Consider the following 23181-nt stretch of genomic DNA (forward strand, 5'->3'; position numbering starts at 1 on the left):
ACCATCGTCTGATCACCTGTGCTACATACAGCAGTGCTAGCAGAAATCACGATCTCCTATGAACACCGTCCATGAACCAGCACAGGGGGTCATCAGAAGACCCCCGGCTGTCTTGACAACCCATCAACACTCAGCAATCACATTACGGGGGCGCTGATAGGCGGGATGTATGACGCATTTCCAGCCAGCACGTTTTAAATCCTGCTGTCAGTGATTGAAGTGCATGAGCCTTCCAAAGTACATGACGTCCATGCTAACAAAATAATGATTGGATGAGAAAAGCAGCAAGTCTAGATTATGTGCTAGACGAATAAAAGATAGGAAATTGTTCATTGTTGGACTCTTGCAATACCCTCCAAGGAGGCATTTTACATTTATTTTTTTTTTCCTCTGAACTTTCCAAGAACTATATCCGTTTCTGGTTTTCTAGTAGCATACAGTAGCTACTTGATGGTTAGCCTTTTGCAGGGCTAGTTACATTTTTAAATGGCACCTCTTAGCTGATCACATAAATGTGTTTTGAAAATATATTCTGATTTACCGTATTTTTTGGACTAGAAGACGCACCTAGGTTTTAGAGGAGGAAAATAGAAAAAAAAATTGAAGCAAGAAATGTGGTCATGATGCACTTATGGGGGTGGGAGGGTGGCTGCTGACACTGTTATAGGGGTAATGTCCCCCAATTCTATACTGGCATATATATATGCCCCTCACCCATCCTGATATATACATCATCCTTATCCTGGTATGCATGGCCCGCTACACACACACAAAAAAAAAATAAAAATAAACGATTCTACTCACCTTACCTCTTCTCCATTGTTGCATCCTGTTCTTCTTCCAGCAGCTGATCTTACTGCCATGCACCCTCACACGTTGAGGTCAGCTGCCGGAATATTCACTGCTCCCCACACCGGGACTTTGGGAGTGAAGAGCAAATATTAATTTTCTTTAATAGCAGGCACGGTGTAAGCCGCAGCCGCTCGATGATCACATGTGGCCGCTGTTAAAGAAAATGAATATTCACTGCTCCCCACACCCATGGGAGTGGAGAGTAGTAAACATTCATTCTCTTTAATAGCAGGCACACGTGATCGCCGAGCCGCTGCAGGAGCTGGTGGCTGCAGCCTTAAATTTAGTTTTGCTAATTAGGGGCATACAGATAAGTCATTGGGGCACCATAGGAAAAGAAAAAAAAATATGGCGGTGTGGATAGGGTCATGGTGCATAGGTGAAATCACAGAAATCATACCGCTCAACATTTAAAGATGGGGACAAAGACTTGTATTGCAGCACAAGTCAGTAATTGTGCCCCTACTGAAGCCCCTTATGTGTTCTCGCCCACTAGGATGCCCTTTTCATGAAACCCATAAAGTATAATGCCCCCCTGACACACTGTGAATTTCCCCACACACAGTATAATGCCACCACAGATCCTCTGACAGTGTGATGTCCCAATAGTGCCCCCTCAACACAGTATAATATCCCCACATGCACAGTATGATGACCATTTAGTTCCCCAATACATAGTAAGATGGTGCCTTCTACACAAACTATCATGGCCCCCTAGTTATCCCATTCTCCATCCAACAAATAATGACCCACACAGTAAGACTGACCCACAGGTTTTCCACCCAGACAATGCACAGGCTGAATGATAAAACAGGGAACCAGTGCAATTCAGAAGCAGGGAAGGGAAGGCAGTGTATCCCCCTCAACTCATGGTCCTTATAGCCACTATTAGGCCACGTTCACACACTCAGTATTTGGTCAGTTTTTACCTCAGAAATTGTAAGCCAAAACCAGGAGTGGGTGAAAAAATGTAGAAGTGGTGACGTGTTTCTATTATACTTTTCCTCTCCTGGTTTTGGCTTACAAATACGGAGGTAAAATACTGACCAAATACCAAACATGGCCTTAGCAGTATACCACTGCTGCAGATCAGAATGGTAAAATATATATATTTTTTGGGAGTGTACACTGGTGCAATCCGAGCTACCTCCAAATCTAGCTGTTAAAAACGGTTGTCGGCTGTATAATACCAATAGTATCCGCTGTGTATGGAGCGAGCTCACATCCTTCAGATATGTCAGGAGTCACTTAGGGGTTAAATGTCAGATGGTTATTCAGACAATCAACAGCAGTTATACAGACAGACAATCAACAGCAGATGTGATCTTTTCTGGCAGTTCACTGTAGATTGCTGGCTCCATCCATCTATCAGACACCACATCCAAAAGGTACTTTATAGTATTAGTATATTTGTTTATACTAGTGGCACCCACAGTGGGTACATGTAGCACATGTGTTCTGTTCACATGGTGCATTTGTATATAGTATAGGTGTGGTGTTTTTGTATGTACTATATTTTCGAACTACAAGACACACCCTAGATTTAGACAGCGAAAATAGGAAAAACATTTTTACTACTAATTAAAACTACCCAGGTGGTGTAAAGTTGAGGGGTCATTATCACTAATTTTAATACACTAGGGTAGAACAGAGTATTATAAACACACAGCTCTGCAACATATGCACATTTACCTAATCACACACAGATGTGCTACATATGCACATAGTTCACCTACATATGCATATTAACATACACACAGAAGTGCTACATATGCACATATAGCGCTGCTAAATACACAGATACACATACAGTTAGGTCCATATATATTTGGACAGAGACATTTTTTCTAATTTTGGTTCTAGACATTACCACAATGAATTTTAAACAAAACAATTCAGATGCAGTTGAAGTTCAGACTTTCAGCTTTCATTTGAGGGTATCCACATTAAAATTGGATGAAGGGTTTAGGAGTTTCAGCTCCTTAACATGTGCCACCCTGTTTTTAAAGGGACCAAAAGTAATTGGACAGATTAAATAATTGTAAATAAAATGTTCATTTCTAGTACTTGGTTGAAAACCCTTTGTTGGCAATGACTGCCTGAAGTCTTGAGCTCATGGACATCACCAGACGCTGTGTTTCCTCCTTTTTGATGCTCTGCCAGGCCTTCACTGCAGTGGTTTTCAGTTGCTGTTTGTTTGTGGGCCTTTCTGTCTGAAGTTTAGTCTTTAACAAGTGAAATGCATGCTCAATTGGGTTGAGATCAGATGACTGACTTGGCCATTCAAGAATATTCCACTTCTTTGCTTTAATAAACTCCTGGGTTGCTTTGGCTTTATGTTTTGGGTCATTGTCCATCTGTAGTATGAAATGACGACCAATCAGTTTGGCTGCATTTGAGCACACAGTATAGCTCTGAATACATCAGAATTCATTCGGCTGCTTCTGTCCTGGGTCACATCATCAATAAACACTAGTGACCCAGTGCCACTGGCAGCCATGCATGCCCAAGCCATCACAGTGCCTCCGCCGTGTTTTACAGATGATGTGATATGCTTTGCATCATGAGCTGTACCACGCCTTCCCCATACTTTTCTCTTTCCATCATTCTGGTAGAGGTTGATCTTGGGTTTCATCTGTCCAAAGAATGTTCTTCCAGAACTGTGCTGGCTTTTTTAGATGTTTTTTTAGCAAAGTCCAGTCTATCCTTTTTATTCTTGATGCTTATGAGTGGCTTGCACCGTGCAGTGAACCCTCTGTATTTACTTTCATGCAGTCTTCTCTTTATGGTAGATTTGGATATTGATACGCCTACCTCCTGGACAGTGTTGTTCACTTGGTTGGCTGTTGTGAAGGGGTTTCTCTTCACCATGGAGATTATTCTGCGATCATCCACCACTGTTGTCTTTGACCTCCTTGGAGCTCCTTTGACCGCATGTTTACTTCACAGCAAAACCTTCCAAATGCAAGCACCACACCTCAAATCAACTCCAGGCCTTTTATCTGCTTAATTGAGAATGACATAACGAAGGGATTGCCCACACCTGTCCATGAAATAGCCTTGGAGTCAATTGTCCAATTACTTTTGGTCCCTTTAAAAACAGGGTGGCACATGTTAAGGAGCTGAAACTCCTAAACCCTTCATCCAATTTTAATGTGGATACCCTCAAATGAAAGCTGAAAGTCTGAACTTCAACTGCATCTGAATTGTTTTGTTTAAAAATCATTGTGGTAATGTCTAGAACCAAAATTAGAAAAATGTTGTCTCTGTCCAAATATATATGGACCTAACTGTAGCTCTGCTACATGCGCACATTTAAAAGCCACACGCATCTCTGCTATATGCACATTTATAGAGATACACTATACATTACCACATCTTGCTGTTCCTTCCAGGCATTATGACTGATCACATGACCTGAAAGGTCCTGGAGATAGTCGAGTGGAAGGACCTTCAGCTGTATGGGATGTGCAGCCTCGGTGCAGGTCACAGTAGCTTCCTCCAACAAGAGAAACAGAAAAAAAAACGCCACTATCCATTGTGCATATATGGAGATAACATCATGCCACATAAACCAATGGAAAAAATGGCGGTGCAATGCTCAAAAGTTCCCACAACGGGGAGACGATGGCCGTTTCATGTATAGAGACGCTTCCATGGGTCTGATCCCGTGGAAGCATCTCTATATGCGAAACGGCCGTTTGACCAGCCGCACTTGCTCCCTCTCCCTGACTGCATCCTTTTAGAAGGCCTTCAACAAAAGGAATATGTTTAATACGGTGAATGCCGCTTTTGCTGCTACTTGATTTTCACAGTAGCTTCCTTCCTGGCTTTGCATAGGTCATATAGAGGAGTGTGGAGGAGGGGAGAGAGCAGTTCTCTCCAATGGACAGGATGAGTGAGAGCAGTTCTCCGTGATCGGGAAGAACACTGCATCAGCGTTCTCCTCCAAAATAGGAAGATACCTCCGGGGTATAGGACACACACTTTTGAGCAAGAGTTTTTCTTGCTAAAAAGTGCACCGCATTTATGACATTCACAAATGGTGCAATTTGTGCAGCTCTCCACAGTATTGCCAAATCGTGTACACTTCTTATTTATCACTTGATAAAGGCTCTATGTGGCTGAAACGTTGTATGCCATAATTAATAAAGGGATTCATCAGAGGAGAATATCTGGTGCTTTGGATCCTGGATTTTTTGCATGTCTGACATACCACATTTAATCTGAATTCCATTCTTGTTTCTACATATACAAGGACTAAGAAGTATATATATATATATATATATATATATATATATATATATATATATATATATATATATATATATATATATATAAAATTTTCTATTCCATATGTGATGTAAAATGATAAATGCGAGACTTCATAGATGCTGAATTACACACGGAACAGTTAAGACTGAATATTTTGCTTGGAAATAACCAATATTTTAATATTTAAAGCAGATAATTTAAACTAAATTATCATCATTTGCAGTCCATATTAATCATTCACACACTAACATGCACAAATGTGGGATTTAAAAAAAAAAAAAAAAAAAAAATTGTTCTAGTTTTAATTTATACCTTTTTTAACTCAATGTACAATTTATATAGTAAAACATCATTATTAATGTTGTAAATGGCTACTACCAATTTAAAGTAAGACACCCTTGTCAAAGTATGTAGTGGACTGGCATTTCTAAAGTTCTCAAGTTCAAATAGGCTTAATTTTATAAAACCAGTTTAAAAGGGGTTGTCCACTACTTTTCCACCATTATTTTGAACATAAGCCCATAGTGTCCCACACTAGGCTCTTAACGCTGTCTTCTGGATCAGACAGTACGTGACCACTTCAGCTAAGCAGCAACTGTTGAGTGGCTGCAGCGGTTATCTGATGCCCCCATCAGAAGCGTAAGGGAGAAGACCGATGGGTCTGATAGACCTGTGTTTTGTTTTGTTTTTCTTTAAAAGGGGTTCTCAACCACTTAGAAGACTTAACAAATGAGTGGATCAGCAGCAGTACCTGGCAGCAGCCAATACACCTCTGATGGATCTTTGCTGGCAAACCCCCTTTTACTCCAACATCCGGCTCCTGAAGGCATAAAGAACAACTGATCGGTGGGGGTAATGCTAGGTGTTAGACCACCACCGATCTGATAATTTAATGCATCAGATTGCCAAGAAGCATTAAGGTGAACGTGGTCAGTAGTTTCTTATAAGAAGTGGAGGTGGATGGGGGCATGAGAAAAAGCAGAATTACACATGATGTTGCATTTTGAGAACACCTTAATCCATCCCGTTTGCCCCAAGTGTGAACCTACCCAAGTAGTACCATCATTATCTATCATTGAGAAAGCAAAAGGATGATTTGCAAAATATATATTAAGTGAAGAATTGCATCACTGGCTTATCAGTTGCGAAATGATCATTTTCTGTGTACTTTGAGTATTCCACATACCTCCTCCATGAATATTAATGCCTCACCTCTTAATACATGTTTTGCAACCATCTTCTGGATTTTCTAAACATCAGTGAAGTGTATGGGGGAGTGTCTTCTGTTGAGTGCCGGTACTAATCTTCAGGAAATATTTTAAATTAAATTGAATTAAATTAAATGAGCTGCTCACCCCAGCACAGAGGAGACCATCCCCACCCCCCATTGCAGTCATTTAGGAACATGCGCTTTTGCCATGTAATGATCCCAGCTAATCTTAATAATAAGGTATGTATGCGTAAAGGTTTTCTGCTCTGATTCCACCCCTCTATGACATCTAGATGCTCTAAAATGGATGGTCTTGTTAAATGTTAGTGCCAAATATGTTATATCAACAGCATGCCATGGTACATACTGGATGGGTACGAATTTCATTAAGACTGAACTTCTCAGCTATGTAAATTTTTTTTTATATATAGAAAATTTATCATTGAGCCAGAACATTACAGGTTGATGAACTTGGCACAAGGCTTGGCAAATATCAAACATTTGGAACTTTGGTATGATGAGCTCCACTGTAATGACGGGGAAGCATGCCGTACGGAATATCTGCACTTCTGCCAAAAGTTAGACGATTTCTGCAATGGTGCCTTAAAGTTCAATAACTAAAGACATTTCTTTTGGATCCCAAATTTTTTACATGTTAGTATTCACTGTTCAACAGAAGGCACTTCGTTAAAGGGGTTGTCCACACCTTGGACAACCCCTTCTTAAATAGAACAGTGCCCCATGTAAAATAAAAACACGACAGGAACCTGCACAGTTCCAGAGCTCGCATGATGTTGTGCCATGCAAGTGCTGCAGCCCATCACCAGACGCTAATGGGCTCTCTCTTCCCCCGGTCAAAACTGTTTTAGATTAGGAAATTGTGAACGCTGCTACCCATCAGTGGACAACACCATCATATGAGCACCGGCAGACAATGGCAATATTGGTGGAATGGTGCTGGGTCAGGTGAAGAATATATGATGTTTTTATTTTACATACAGCTCTGTTGTATTTAGGAAGAGGCTGACCACGTGGTGGACAGCCCCTTTATTCTCTATCAAAGGTCACGAAACGCACACAATTGCACACCTATTTCATTGTAATAACTATGCAATAATGGGTCTTTAAGAATTTTCATTTCATGTACTCTTTCCCAAGACTGAGAAAAGTCATCTGAACCCTCTCCGCAGCCCCCTTCAGATAATACACTGGGGTAGCCTGGGTGGGTCATAAGTTCAATACTGGTACTGGAATGTGAAGCTGGACTGTACAGTGAGCGCGGTGACGTTAGGCAGTTGTGAAGAGACTGAATGCTGTAATCGAGGGCTCGCTGAATATTCTTTATTGTCATGTTCTCCCCCATGGTACTCAGACCAATATATACATCAGGCCACCTGTATAAAAAACAAACATAGTAGAGATTATAAAAGGACCATTGCACAATTAGTCACTGTCTTACTCTTACCACCTTTACATCTTAGTAAGTTACATCAGTATTTGGCAGCCAAACTGGGAGTGGAACTTATAAAGAGAAAAAGAATAGAAATACTGACACAGCTTTCATGTCCTGGACCCAGTCCTGATGTAAGATACTGCTTGGTGAATGTGGCATTACATGACTGCAATTAACCCCTCTACAGTCTCTGGATATAGTGTTTTTTTTACAGAGGCAGTTAGGGTACTTCTGATGCACCAACATTTTACACCATTATTTCTGAAGACTGTGGCTCTGTGAACTGCACAATCTCAATGTCCTGGCTGCTGCTTTGGGCATCAGGCACGGAATAAAGACCAAATTTAGGATCCCGAGATCCCTTTAATGATCGGAGCCCATCTTCAGGAGCACAGAACTTTACCATCTCCTGGCTTCCTGCTTGCCCAGGGGCGGATCACTCCTGATAATAGACAGTTCAGGCTAGTGGCACAGTCATTCTGCTGGCCCAAACTGTGCACACTTAGATGCTGGTAGCAGAGGCAGCTTCATCTTTGGAGGAGCGCAGGGACGCTAAAACTGTCCGGATTTAGTGCTCCAGTTTCAGGGCAGCGCTTGCAAGCTGTATAGCAAACAGCTTGCAAGCACGTGTTCCTTGTCTAGGAAGCTGGTCAACTCTCAGACTGCAAAGCTGGCCGGTACCCTAGAAAATGAGCTGTAAAACTATAAATAAAAAACCTCGGTTCTTGAGAACAAAAAACATTTTTTATAAGAGGTAAATTAGAAAAGATGCTTGTTTTTACATGTACTTTGCAATTTTACCCATTTTATAATATGAGACAACCCCTTTAAACCACTTAAATAGTAACTGCAGCAGATTGTCATAACATAGGTCCTCAAAAATGCAATCACTGGGGCTTGATGCTTTACTCTGGCAACCAGGAACAATTACATTTATAAAAAAAAAAAAAAAAAAAAAAAAAAAAATCCCTCCAAGAATATTATAAATTTAATAAATAACATTTTTTCTACCAGCGCACTACAAAATATAGTAACCGAGTACAAGTGTGTGTGATAAGTATATTTGCAACTCACAGTAACAAAACCCTGGACAAATACCGCTAGGCTTCCATACACAAGCATTTACACTGAAAGATAACCGTGAAACGAGTTATCAAGAATGCTGCTGATCAACCGATGAACACAAGCCTCGTTCATTGGATGAACTTATCTTTTGTGCAGCGTAGATCATCGTTCTTAGGAGCGCGTTGTTCTGTGTACACAGGACTCGGACTCATCCATGGCAGCCTACGCTGACTGAGCGATCGCTTAGTGTGCATGGCTTACTGCAGTCTGCTTGTGTAAAACAAACAACTGCCGATCGGTGAAGGTTTACCGATTGGTGATTTAGTGCGGCTGGTCAGTCCATGTAAATGAACCCTTACTGTGCCCACAAAGTTTAATGAACTCTCACCGAATCCCATAGCTTCTGAAGATTTCCACTGTATTTAAAGCATCTTCCTCCACACTTCTATAAAACTCCATTACTTCCTCCTTGATCCAGTTACATCTGTGCAATCCTACTTCCACCGGAACACGTGTGTAACCAATATCGTGTTCTCTCAGCACTGGTGCAAACTCCTCACGAATTTCTGATAAGAAAAAAATAAAAATGGAAATGAAATAACTGAGCAGCATTTTAAAGTAAATTATGTAGTTAAAGAGAATAGGTCACCAAGTTTTTGCTATAGAATCAGATAGCTGGAATCAGGCTCTCTATCCCTACATCATGCTGCTATGTGTCACTTACTGGACTGCTTGGTGCAGTTTAGATAAAATCCCTGTATTCTCTGTTGTAGATGTAGCAGTGCGCAGAATGCTGAGCTGTGTAGACCCCTACCCACACCACTGATTAAGTACACTGGAAGCTGCTAATCAGTGGTGTGGCAGGGGTTACAGACTGGCAGGACTGTCTGGCACAAGACACCTGGCCTGCAATGAATCTCCTGCTGATTAAACACTGATTTTATTGAATCTACAGTAAACTGCTGAGCAAGTGACATCCCTAGAATCAGGGTCTCTGCCTCTACATTATGCTACTCTCAGATTGAATAACAAAAACCTGCTCACAGGTTCCCTTTAAAAGTGCATTGTGATATCTCTTAAACTACCCCATCTGTGATAGAGGTGGCAGTGAGTGGGATTATACATAGTTTTGCATTGTTTGATTCAGTATTTTGTACATCGTGACAACTTTTCCAGTATGGGTTTGTATACAGGACAGGCTAGCATTCATGAATGAGCTCAGCATCCCCCACTCCATCTATTACTACCCTCAGATAGGGGTTGTATGAGAACTTTACAATATCTATAATTCAATCAGGTGGCGATTACCCGATATTCATTTTTTTGGTCTCTAGCAAAACAGCAACTCTCATCTCTGCTCCATTAGGACAGATTTCTAATCAGTAACTTCTTTTCCTGTAGACCACACAGCAGTAGACCAGATTCAGTACTGTCTCGTTTGTTTCATTTTGGAAGTCATTCTCCCTGCTTTACACTACATCTCAGCTTGTTCAGATTGGCTGCTGTGCATTAGTACTTTTTCCATACCTAAAATTCTGTAAGGAAACCATACACCTTCTTTTATACGCTCACTTATTAGAATAGAGGTCAATTTAAAATGACAGAGATAGATTAGTGTTTTTCTTGGAATATGCCTCTATAACATACATGGCAAACTCTGGCCCAGGGGCCAAATCTGGCCTGCAGGGTGGTTTTATTTGGCCCGCGACACCAGAACCACCACCCCTATGTGGGGCCCATTATTCTGTAGGGAGGACTATGTGGGGCCCATTATTCTGTAGGGAGGACTATGCGGGGCCCATTATACTGTATGGAGGACTATGCGGGGCCCATTATTCTGTAGGGAGGACTATGCGGGGCCCATTATTCTGTAGGGAGGACTATGCGGGGCCCATTATACTGTAGGGAGGACTATGCGGGGCCCATTATTCTGTAGGGAGGACTATGCGGGGCCCATTATTCTGTAGGGAGGACTATGCGGGGCCCATTATTCTGTAGGGAGGACTATGCGGGGCCCATTATTCTGTAGGGAGGACTATGCGGGGCCCATTATTCTGTAGGGAGGACTATGCGGGGCCCATTATTCTGTAGGGAGGACTATGCGGGGCCCATTATTCTGTATGGAGGACTATGCGGGGCCCATTACACTGTGTACTGGTTGGCCCATGACTTTGTCCAAGTTTTTCATTTTGACCCTCTGTGTGTTTGAGTCTGACATCCTTGCTCTATAATATGTACACTATTCTTTGAAACATTCCATTCTTTTTATGCTGCTTCACATACTCCACAGTGCTTTACAGACATCGCTGTGCTTAATAGGGAATTTAGATTGGAAGCCCCAATCAGTATTTCTTTGGAGTGTAGGAGAAAACCAAAACAAAAAAAAAACAATCTTACTTGGTAAAACATGAACATGCTGATGTCCATCCATGTGTTGGGGGTTCTGTCCAGTCAACTCACGAAAACGCTCAACCTGGGCATTCAATTCTTGCCGAACCTAATGATCAAATGGGTAGTGTTTTGTACATTTTGCTTCAGTCTTTGAGTATGGCATAATTAGGATAAGTTACCAAGTAGAATGAATAGCTCCTCTGTATGACTGGTGCTAGGCTGCTTAGGGCATGTTCACATGTAGCATATTTGCTGTGGATTTACTATGCAGATTTGCATGCAGAGACTCCTCAGCATAATATTGTACCAGCTAAGTAGATAATAGTTCAACAACTGTCATTTACAGGTTGCAGAAAGTTTTGCATGGAAATGGTCACTTGGTGTGGATTTTAAACATACCTTTATAGGGTCACAGACAAAAATACATGATAGTACCTAATTAAAGGGGTTGTGTGGCCTGCAAATTGTGAGGATTCTCTGGTGCTGTCAACAGGTGGTCATGTGACCAAAGTACACGATTTACATACTTCCAGCCATATATTTTGACTAGACGTGTCAGGCCTTGCTCAATACACTTGCATTGAGCGAGGCTGCGCAAGTCTAGTCAGCACATGACCGCATGTACGCAAATAACATTTACGGTCAAGTGCTAGCACCGGAGAATCCTAACCGTGTGCAATGCGCGTTTTGAGAATTTACAATTCTAGTCACAGAGTGACTGCAGACTTGTAGCCCAAGACCGAACAAGTCCTTTAAAAGAGAACCTGTCAGCAGGATTTAGCCCTATAAAGTAAAGGTATGGCCATAATAGACCTATTACACTGATTAAATTGATACCTTTATTGAACGAATCTGATCAGTGGTTCTTTTTCAATCATTTTAAGTTTTCTTCTGATGACATCTTCTGTGCATCGGGGCGGGCCTGGATCTTCTTCTGCTCTAGACCCTCCACCTGCCTCCTGTGATTCTACAGGTCACTGATTATTCACTGACCAGCCTCAGTTTTGAAATTTCATGCCGCCATCATTGGGTGGGTGGCACGTGTGCAGTGTTTGATTCCACGGACCCCGGCCCCACTTTGTTAAAGACCCAAAAACCAGAATAATCAGTGACCTGTAGAAACACAGGAGGCAGGCGGAAGGGCCAGAGCAAAAGAAGACGTCATCAGAAGAAAAAAAGAAAAAAACAGTGATCGGATTCCTTCAACAAAAGGTATCAATTTAATAGCACCATTACAGCCATACCGTTACTTTATAGTGCTAAATCCTGCAGACAGGTTCCCTTTAAGCAACAAAACAATAAGCATGTAGCTACAAGGATCTCTGAACAGAGGTCACAAGCGGACTACACTGTGCAGAATTATTAGGCAAGTTGTATTTAAGGCTGTGTGCCCACGATGCGCTTTTAAGCGTTTCCGCAGCGGCAAAAACGCTGCAGAAACGCATGGTAGAAGGCCTGCCATGTTTCCCAATGATAATCCGCATGCGCTGTGCACATGCTGCGGACATTTCCACTGCGGATTATCATTGCGGAAAAAACGCAGCACTACCAATTATTTTGCAGAAGCGCTGCGTTTTCGCCGCCATTGACTTGCATTAGATTGCATGGATTACGCATCATTGTATATGTAGATGCACATTCCATGCGTTCTAATGTGCGGATGGTACACAGGTGTGGAGGAGAGGAGACACTCCTCCGGACCTGGGTACAATTGAAAACTGTAAAAAAAAATGAATAAAATAAAAAATAAATATATACTTACCTTCTGGCGGCCCGCGCTGCGCTCCTTCTTGCTTAGCGGCAGTTCGCGATGGAATGAAGGACCTGCGCTGACGTCAGAGTCATGTGACGGGTCACGCGACGCTGACGTCGGCAGGTCCTTCAGTCTACCGCTGCCGGGACGGTGAAGCAAGCCAGCGCAGGCCATCGGAGGGTAAGTATACATTTTTTATTTTTTGACATTCTCTCGGGTCACACTATATAAATCCATGCCGGTTGCATGGATTTATATAGTGTGACCAAGTTGACAAGCACTTTCCAAGTGATGCTAAAATCGCTTGAAAAGCGCTTGTCAACCCGCATGCGGAAATGCAAGTGAAGAACGCTTCACATCCGCATGTCCCTGGCAGGAAAACGCATGTACAATCCGCATGCGTTTTTTTTCTGCCAGGGAGATGCAGAAACGCGCAGGAAAAAATCCTGAGCATTTCTGCATCATGGGCACATAGTTGTTGATCAATAATAAAAATAATCCTCTATGCTCTCAATCAACCCAAAAGACTCAAATATCCAAGGTTAATATTTTTGGAAGTTGGAGTGTTTTTTTTTTAGATTTGGCTATCTTAGGAGGATATCTGTTTGTGCAGGTAACTATTACTGTGCAGAATTATTAGGCAACTTAATAAAAACCAAATATAATCCCATCTCACTTGTTTATTTTCACCAGGTAAACCAAGATCAGTGCACAAAATTTAGAAATAAACATTTCTGACATGCAAAAACCAAAAAAAAAAAAAAAATTAGTGATCAGTATAGCCACCTTCTTTATGATGACACTCAACAGCCTTCCATCCATAGATTGTCAGTTACTTGATCTGTTTTCGATCAACATTGCGTGCAGCAGCCACCACAGCCTCCCAGACACTGTTCCGAGAGGTGTACTGTTTTCCCTCCCTGTTGATCTCACATTTTATGATGGACCACAGGTTCTCTATGGGGTTCAGATCAGGTGAACAAGGGGGCCCATGTCATTATTTTTTCTTCTTTTAGACCCTTTACTGGCCAGCCACACTGTGAAGTAGTTGGATGCATGTGATGGAGCATTGTCCTGCATGAAAATCATGTTTTTCTTGAACGATACCGACTTCTTCCTGTACCACTGCTTGAAGAAGTTGTCTTCCAGAAACGGACATGTAGGTCTGGGAGTTGAGCTTCACTCCATCCTCAACCCGAAAAGGTCCCACAAGTTCATCTTTGATGATACCAGCCGATATCAGTACCCCACCTCCACCTTGCTGGCATCTGAGTCAGAGTGGAGCTCTCTGCCCTTTACTGATCCAGCCTCTGGCCCATCCATCTGGCCCATCAAGAGGCACGCTCATTTCATCAGTCCATAAAACCTTTGAAAAAATCAGTCTTAAGATATTTCTTGGCCCATTCTTGACGTTTTATCTTATGTTTCTTGTTCAAAGGTGGTCGTTTTTCAGCCTTCCTTACCTTGGCCATGTCCCTGAGTATCGCACACCTTGTGCTTTTTGTTACTCCAGTAACGTTGCAGCTCTGAAATATGGCAAAACTGGTGGCGAATGGCATCTTGGCAGCTTCAGGATTGATTTTCCTCAATTCATGGGCAGTTATTTTGCGCCTTTTTTGGCCAACACGCTTCTTGCGACCCTGTTGGCTATTTGCCATGAAACGCTTGACTGTTCGGTGATTACGCTTCAAAAGTTTGGAAATTTCAAGACTGCTGCATCCCTCTGCAAGACATCTCACAATTTTGGACTTTTCAGAGCCCGTCAAATCTCTCTTCTGACCCATTTTGCCAAAGGAAAGGAAGTTGCCTAATAATTAAGCACACCTTATATAGGGTGTTGATGTCATTAGTCAACACCCCTCCTCATTACAGAGATGCACATCACCAGATTTACTTAATTGGTAGTTGGCTCTCAAGCCTATGCAGCTTGGAGTAGGACAACATGTATAAAAAGTATCATGTGATCAAAATACTCATTTGCCTAATAATTCTGCACACAGTGTACATGTATTACAGAAGAGCCATAACACCTGCAGCTCAATAAAGAGAGTAGAATTTCCTAATAAACTGCACACTTAGCATGAAGATCAGCTTAACCCCTTAAGGATGGAGACAATTATGCACTTAATGACCAAGCCAAATTTTACAATTCTGACCACTGTCAATTTAGGAAGTAATAACTATGGAACGCTTCAACGGATTCCCCTGATTCTGAGACTGTTTTTTCGTGACATATTGTAATTCATGATAGTGATAAAATTTCTTTGATATGACTTGCGTTTGTGAAAAAAACAGAAATTTGACAATTCTCAAACTTTGAATTTATGCCCTTAAATCAGAGAGATATGTGACACAAAATAGTTAATAAATGACATTTCCCACATCTCTACTTTACATCAGCACAATTTTGGAACAAAAATTTTTTTGTTGTTAGGAAGTTATAAGGGTTAAAAGTTGACCAGCGATTTTTCATTTTTCCAAAAAAATTTACAAAACCATTTTTTTATTTTGTTAGGTACCACATCACATTTGAAGTGACTGATGGGTCTACATGACAGAATATACCCAAAAGTGACAACATTCTAAAAACTGCACCCCTCAAAAAGGTTCTCAAAACCACATTCAAGAAGTTTACTATTAACTTCTCACGTGCCTCACAGGAACTGAAGCAACGTGGAAAGAAAAAAAAAAAAAAAAATGAATATTTAACCCCCCCCCCCCCCTCCCACACAAATTTTACTTCAAGCCCCAAATTTTAAATTTTCTCAAGGGTAACCAGAGAAAATGGGCCACAAGTTTTTTTTGTGCAATTTCTCCTGAGCACGCAGATACCCCATGTGTGAGGAAAAACCACTGTTTGGGTGCACGACAGGGTTCAGAAGGGAAGGAGTGCCATTTGACTTTTGAGTGTAAAATTTGCTTGAATAATTAGCGGACGCCATGTCGCGTTTGGAGAGCCCCTGATGTGTCTAAACAGTGGAAACCCCTACAAGTGACACCATTTTGGAAACTAGACCCCTCAGGGAACTTATCTAGATGTGTGGTGAGCATCTTGAACCCCCAGGTGCTTCACAGAAGTTTATAACATTGAGCCGTAAAAATAAAATTTTCACATTTTTTCCCACAAAAATTTTTCAGCCCCCAATTTTGCATTTTCATAAGGATAACAGAAGAAATTGCACCATAAAATTTGTTGTGCAATTTCTCCTGAGTAAGCTGATATGTGGGGGAAAACCACTGTTTGGTCGCACGGCAGGACTCGGAAGGGAAGGAGCGCCATTTCACTTTTTGAATGTAAAATTTGCTTGAATAATTAGTGGACGCCATGTCGCGTTTGGGGAGTCCCTGATGTGCCTAAACAGTGGAAACCCCCCACAAGTGCCCCCATTTTGGAAACTACATGCCTCAAGGATTTTATCAAAGTGTATAGTGAACATTTTGAACCCAGAGGTTCGACACAAAATTTAATTACATTAGGTCATCATATTGAATAAGTGGTCATTAGTCTTGAGCACAAGTGCTCGCTACTTGAGTTTGCATCGGGTACTCGGGTATGCACCAAGTATCGCGGGTGCTCGAGTGACATGCTCGAGTCCCCGCCCACATGTTTCACGGTTGTTAGACAACCAAAAAAAAAAAACAACATACGGGAACACTCGTGTATGGCAAGCAATCCAAGCATGTTTTTTGTTTTTTGCTCTATAACAACCGCGAAACATGCGGGGCGAGGACTCGAGCATGTCGCTCGAACACCCACGATACTCAGTGCATACCCGAGCACCCGATGCAAGACAGGGTTAGCCCAGGGATTGGGATTTTTTCAAAAGTAAAGGAAAAAAAAAAAAAAAAACTACGACAATATGGCGACTGGTATCGAGCACAAGTGCTCGCTACTTGTGCTCGACACTAGTTGCCATATCGTCATCATTTTTTTTTTTCTTTACTTTTGAAAAAATCCCAACCCAACCCCTGGGCTAACCCGAACAAAAAAATATATATTTTTTTATCATTTTTTATTTACCTACATGGGGGGGGGGGGGGGGCAAAAGGGGGTTTGATTTATTATTTTTTCTTAGGGTTTATCACAATGATCAAAATGAACCAATAGGGAAAACTCCCTGTTGCTGGGCACCAGCTGGCACATTATATATATATATATATATATATATATATATATATATATATATATATATATATATATATATATATATATTTTTTTACAGGAAGATGCCAGGGAGCCGGGGGACAATCAGGGGGAGATCTGGGGACCGTACAGGTACCGGGTGGGCTTCATTTTTCTCTCCTCTGACATGAATATCATGTCAAAGGAGAGAGAAATCATTGCAACCACCGGCACAATTTTTTTTCTTTTTTTTTTTTTTTCGTGATTGCAGTTATTCACTGAATAATAGTGATCACATGATCGGGGACTGGAAAAAACGGCCCTGATCATATTCTCCAGGGTCTTAGCTACTCCCGGTAGCTGAGACGCCGGAGAATTTCTGACTCTGGGGGGCGCTACAGCCTTATTCCTCTGCCTCTTTGGAGTGCGACCCCTCCGACTCTCTGTCCATGATCCAGGCGCGCCATTGGAGGGTTCAGCCGCCGCCCCCCCCCCCCCCCCCACCTGTGGCTCTCTTCAACCGGTTTCGGGCCCTCCAGGACATCTCTCTGGAGGGGGGAGGATGGGGACCTGGGGCCGGAGGTTGCGGACAAGGTGGTTGGGGCTCAGGAGATGGCTGTATGTAAGGAGAGAATGGATGAGTGTCTTAAGCGCACTAAAAACCCGTCATTATCGGAGGAAGAGGTTGGGACTGTCAGTGGTGTGAAGAAAGAGGCTATCTAATTCAATCAATCAATCATGAGGGCGGCACCCACCCCATTGACGCTGGCAACTATTAATGTTTGCAGCATAAAGTCAGATGCGGCATGGTACATGGCCTTTCATTTTCTCAGCCAACTTGATGCCGACATTTTGTTTTGCAGGAGACCAAGTTGACCGATATATCAACCTTGCATAGAGCAAGGCGGGAGTGGAGGCATGGGCCCTCCTACTGGTCTCTTGCGGCCGAGCCGTATAGCGGTCCTTTTTAAGACCGCAGCGGTTAAATGAAGATGAGTGATCGAATTAGAAATGGGGAGATGCTTGATCCTAGATGTCTCCATGGGGGGACAAGAGCTTCGGCTCATTAACATCTATGGTCCCCAGTCCAAGTGGGACCGCAAATGTCTCTTCCTGAAGATCAAACCTTTTTTATTTTTGAGTCGGCAGGTGGTTTTCAGAGGCGATTTCAACTCTTCACCGTTGTCGGTTGTGGAGTTCTCCGATCACTGATTAGGTTTTCTCTGAATGTTACAGAGACTCCTCAGATGGGAAGAGGTTATGGGAAGTTGAATTCGTCACTCCTTGAGGAAGAAGCTGTAAGACGGTCTTTTGAGGAATTCCTTCAGAGCCAGGTACCATTGCTGGACCTAAGTAACACTAAGTCAGAGTGGTGGGAGATGTTCAAACATCGGGTGGCGAGATTCTTCCGGCAGCTCTCGAACCTCAGAAGCCTGAACAGGGATCGCCTGTATCAGAGCCTGAAGAGGAAACTCGAGCATCTTGTCTCGACTGGAGGTAGCCGTGAGATCTCCAATGTGAAGTCCTTGCTGAAGAGGTGTGTCAGTACGATAGGCACACATCTTTCGTTTTCGAGAGGGACTACAGGAAGTACTGCTCGCCCGACCCTTACAGAAACTTTAAGATGTCAGTGAATAGTAAGAAAGTGACGGGGCTGATGGACAGTACGGATACCCTGAGAAGGTCCAGATCAGGGATCTTGGAGGTCGTCAGTTCTTACTACTCACACCTCTTAGGAAGGGGGGAGCTGGATCATGACAGGATGTCGGCTTTCCTGGCTGAATCTGTTCCTGAGCCAGGGGCTGACCTCTCGCTGGGTGGTTTGGCAGAAGCGATCAAAGAAGAGGAAGCGAGACTGGCGATTGATGGGCTTAGGCCCAAAAAGTCGTCAGGTCCAGAGGCCTTAACATCTGAGTTCTTTAGGACCTTTAGGGACTCTTTGGTCCCCCTCTTGACTCAGGTGTTTAATGAGTGTCTCTCCTCGGGCACTCTGCCGAGATCATTAAGAAGGTCAGCTTTGATCATTTTGTCAAAGGACAAGGATCCGTCACGCATTGAGAATTGGTGTCCCATAGCACTTTTCAATGTGGACAGGAAGATTTTGGCTAAGATACTTTTCAACAGGCTGGTGAAGTTTGCACCCCGGCGGGTTCAGCACTGTCGCCTTCCTGGCCGTAGCACTTTTAGTGCTGTTCTAGGTGTCAGAGAGGCCATGGGGAAAGGCAGGGCGGGCCTTCGGAAGGGGTTCTTGCTGACCCTGGATCAGGCAAAAGCCTTTGATCGGGTTAACCACGAGTACCTCTGGTCCACTCTTTTGAGGTATGGTCTGCCTGGAGGGTTTGTGGACTGGCTTAAGACCTAGTATGCAGGGGCTGAGACTTTCCCTCTGGTAAATGGGTGGATTGGACAACCTTTCGGGGTAGGATCTGGTGTGGGTCAGGGCTGTCCTCTTAGCCCTTTGCTTCACACGTTAGCAATTGATCCCTTCCTCAGAAGGATCGATTGTGGACTGTTGGTGGGGGTGCGGATGGGCGGGGCGGCGCCGGAGGCTATCCTGAAGGTAGTGGCCTACGCAGACGATGTCACAGTCTTTGTTTCTTCGCAAGAGGAGGCAGTGGTGGTGATGTCAGAAGTGGAGCGCTACTCGGAGGCATCCGGGTCCAAGGTCAACCAGGATAAGTGTGAGAGTCTCTGGCTGGGAGGCGGAGATCCTGGGTTTGATCTTCCGGACACCCTCCCCGAACCCCAAGAACATGCCAAGGTCCTAGGCATCGAATTTGGCCAGGGTGATTACCCCACGAAAAACTAGGAAGGCAGAATAAAGGTGTCGCCCAAAGAGTGGACCAATGGAGGGGTTGGCCTTTGACCCTGAGGGAAAGGGTTGGCCTGTGCAAGGCTTTCCTGCTTCCCTTTCTAATCTACCTGGGCCGCCTGTGTGTCTTGCCAGAGCCTCTCTGGACACGGGTCTACAGTCTGTTCTTCCAGATGTTATGGGGGAACAGACTGAACCTAGTCAAGCGGGCGGTCACTTACCGCACGAGGAGACTAGGGGGTTTGAATATGGTGAACCCAGTGGTGTTCCTAGTTAACACCTTCTTGAAAGTGAACGTGGCAAACCTCTGTAAAGAGAGGGCTCCTCCGTGGGTATTCTCCTGCAAGGGATGGTTTCAGCGTTTCTTCCAAGAATAGGAGACAGGGGGAAGATTGAAGGATCTTCGCACACCACATCGGCATCTCCTGGCTTACGTTACCCCGGTTCTGAAAACGATCCGCCGGTGGAGTCTGGGAATGTGGGAGGTGAGGTCCCGCCAGAGGAAACTCCTCGATATGAGGGTCTTGCTTTGTCATTTTCAGAGTCCATTGGTCCTCAAGGACTGTCCAAGTCGGGATCTGGAGGTTGGGTTGAGTTTGTTAAATTCTAGCAGGATCCCCAAGAAGTACTGGGACTTGACTTGGCGCTGTTTCCAAGGTAAGTTGTATGTGAGGGACAATTTGAAGTACAGGAGCTCCGAGGACCGGAATTGCCCCAGTGAGGCTTGTGCCAACGTGCTGTAAAGCATGGAGCACTTCCTGCTTCATTGTCCCTTTAATACAGAGGTGTACAACAGGGTGGGAGCTTCCATTGGTTAGCTGCGGCTGGCTACTCTGTCCTATGCCGGGTGGGCCTATGGATCGTTCGGAGACCTTGGGAGAAGGGACCGAACCACTTTATTCATAGTAAGCGCAGCGGTCAGGTATTTGACGTGGAACGAATGAGTTTTAGTTTCGACGCAGACTAAAATCCTTCATGTAGATGAAGTTTGTAGGAACATCCTAGGTGACCTGGTGAAGGTACGTTCTCTGGAGCATGCAAGACTGGGTGCCTGGAGGGCGGCCCGCCTCTGGAGGGGCTTTTCCTTCAGGGTGCCTTAGTCTGGTAGTATATAATTCCACATGTGTTAATTCATAGTTTTGATGCCTTCAGTGTGAATGTACAATTTTCAAAGCCATGAAAATACAGAAAAATCTTTACATGAGAAGGTGTATATACAGTGCTGTGCAAATTAATTGGGACAAAGCATTTTTTTTTTTTTTTTTTTTTTTTTTAAGTAAAATCGTAAGTTGGTTACCAGTCAGTGATTCAAACCAGTTTTAACTGCTTTGAACAGGTGTGAGTGTACAACCGTGAGTAACAAAATGTGGTTTGACTGGTTTTAGTCAGAAAATAACAGCTAGCTGCCCCCTCAGCTTCAGTTGAGAGCTTGTTTCTGTGAGGAGTGGTTTAGTGTACTTTTTCTCCATGCCACAATTCCAAGTGTGTGAAGAAATTCCTGGAATAAAAGTGCTTGACTGGCCTGGCAATTCACCAGACTTAAATCCTATAGAAAATTTGTAGAGCATTGTGAAGAGACGTCTTGGCAAAATGGACTGTACAACCAAAGAACGCATGATAAACAGTGCCATACAAGTGTGGTTCCATGATGAAGAATTGAAGAATTTATGCAAAAACTTGGTAGAATCAATGTCAAAACGCATTGAAAATCTCATATCTGCTAAAGGAGAACATATTTCTTACTAAAATTAGTATGTAACAGTGCATTATAACATTTTATTAAGTATTCAAAAATGTTTTTTTTTGCTTTGTCCCAATTAATTTGCACAGCACTGTATGTATATAGTCCATGTCACTATTGTATATATTGCTGTTTTTGGTTTGCGGTCGTGTGAATGAGGTGCAGTAAGGGTGTGACTGTAAGGGAAGGCAGTGGGACCAGTAGGTTAGTATTAGTTTCTGGTTGTATATACGTTGTGTTACGTTATATTTAGGTTTAGTGTTTATAATAGTTTTATTGTATATAGGACGGCATGTTTTAAGTGTATATAGGACAGTGTGAACGTTGTGTGGGTTTGTATATAGTAGTATGAATGAAGCTGGGGCGGTGGTTTTATAGGTTTTTATAATATTTATTTATTGTTTATAAAAAACAAAAAAAAAAAAAGTATATGTATACAGTACAGACCAAAAGTTTGGACACACCTTCTCATTTAAAGAAATTTCTGTATTTTCATGACTATGAAAATTGTACATTCACACTGAAGGCATCAAAACTATGAATTAACACATGTGGAATTCTATACTTAAAAAAGTGTGAAACAACTGAAAATATGTCTTATATTCTAGGTTCTTCAAAGTAGCCACCTTTTGCTTTGATGACTGCTTTGCACACTCTTGGCATTCTCTTGATGAGCTTTAAGAGGTAGTCACCGGAAATGGTCTTCCAACAATCTTGAAGGAGTTCCCAGAGATGCTTAGCACTTGTTGGCCCTTTTGCCTTCACTCTGCGGTCCAGCTCACCCCAAACCATCTCGATTGGGTTCAGGTCTGGTGACTGTGGAGGCCAGGTCATCTGGCGTAGCACCCCATCACTCTCCTTCTTGGTCAAATAGCCCTTACACAGCCTGGAGGTGTGTTTGGGGTCATTGTCCTGTTGAAAAATAAATGATGGTCCAACTAAACGCAAACCGGATGGAATAGCATGCCGCTGCAAGATGCTGTGGTAGCTATGCTGGTTCAGTATGCCTTCAATTTTGAATAAATCCCCAACAGTGTCACCAGCAAAGCACCCCCACACCATCACACCTCCTCCTCCATGCTTCATGGTGGGAACCAGGCATGTAGAGTCCATGCGTTCAGCTTTTCTGCGTTGCACAAAGACACGGTGGTTGGAACCAAAGATCTCAAATTTGGACCCATGAGACCAAAGCACAGATTTTCACTGGTCTAATGTCCATTCCTTGTGTTCTTTAGCTCAAACAAGTCTCTTCTGCTTGTTGCCTGTGCTTAGCAGTGGTTCCCTAGCAGCTATTTTACCATGAAGGCCTGCTGCACAAAGTCTCCTCTTAACAGTTGTTGTAGAGATGTGTCTGCTGCTAGAACTCTGTGTGGCATTGACCTAGTCTCTAATCTGAGCTGCTGTTAACCTGTGATTTCTGAGGCTGGTGACTCGGATAAACTTATCCTCAGAAGCAGAGGTGACTCTTGGTCTTCCTTTCCTGGGGCGGTCCTCATATGAGCCAGT

At 43.1% G+C, this 23181-nt stretch overlaps 1 protein-coding gene across 2 annotated transcripts in view; it reads right to left on the reverse strand.

Annotated features, from left to right (window-relative positions):
* Positions 1 to 5371: 5371 nt before the first annotated feature.
* Positions 5372 to 23181, reverse strand: part of YDJC (YdjC chitooligosaccharide deacetylase homolog) — a 62017-nt gene continuing 44207 nt past the window's right edge. The window contains exons 4-6 of one of the 2 annotated variants that reach the window (XM_073675073.1): positions 11253 to 11352; positions 9244 to 9421; positions 5372 to 7731 (exon numbers count right to left, since the gene is read on the reverse strand). In XM_073675073.1, the coding sequence (XP_073531174.1) occupies positions 7395 to 7731; positions 9244 to 9421; positions 11253 to 11352 (615 nt within the window). In that variant the 3' untranslated portion in view covers positions 5372 to 7394. The remainder of the gene's footprint in view (positions 7732 to 9243; positions 9422 to 11252; positions 11353 to 23181) is intronic. The other variant, XM_073675082.1, reaches the window with a different exon arrangement.

Source organism: Phyllobates terribilis, unplaced genomic scaffold (assembly GCF_046119375.1).
Source record: "Phyllobates terribilis strain yellow unplaced genomic scaffold, ASM4611937v1 Scaffold_1__5_contigs__length_1240528914, whole genome shotgun sequence".
Lineage (NCBI taxonomy): Eukaryota > Metazoa > Chordata > Amphibia > Anura > Dendrobatidae > Phyllobates > Phyllobates terribilis.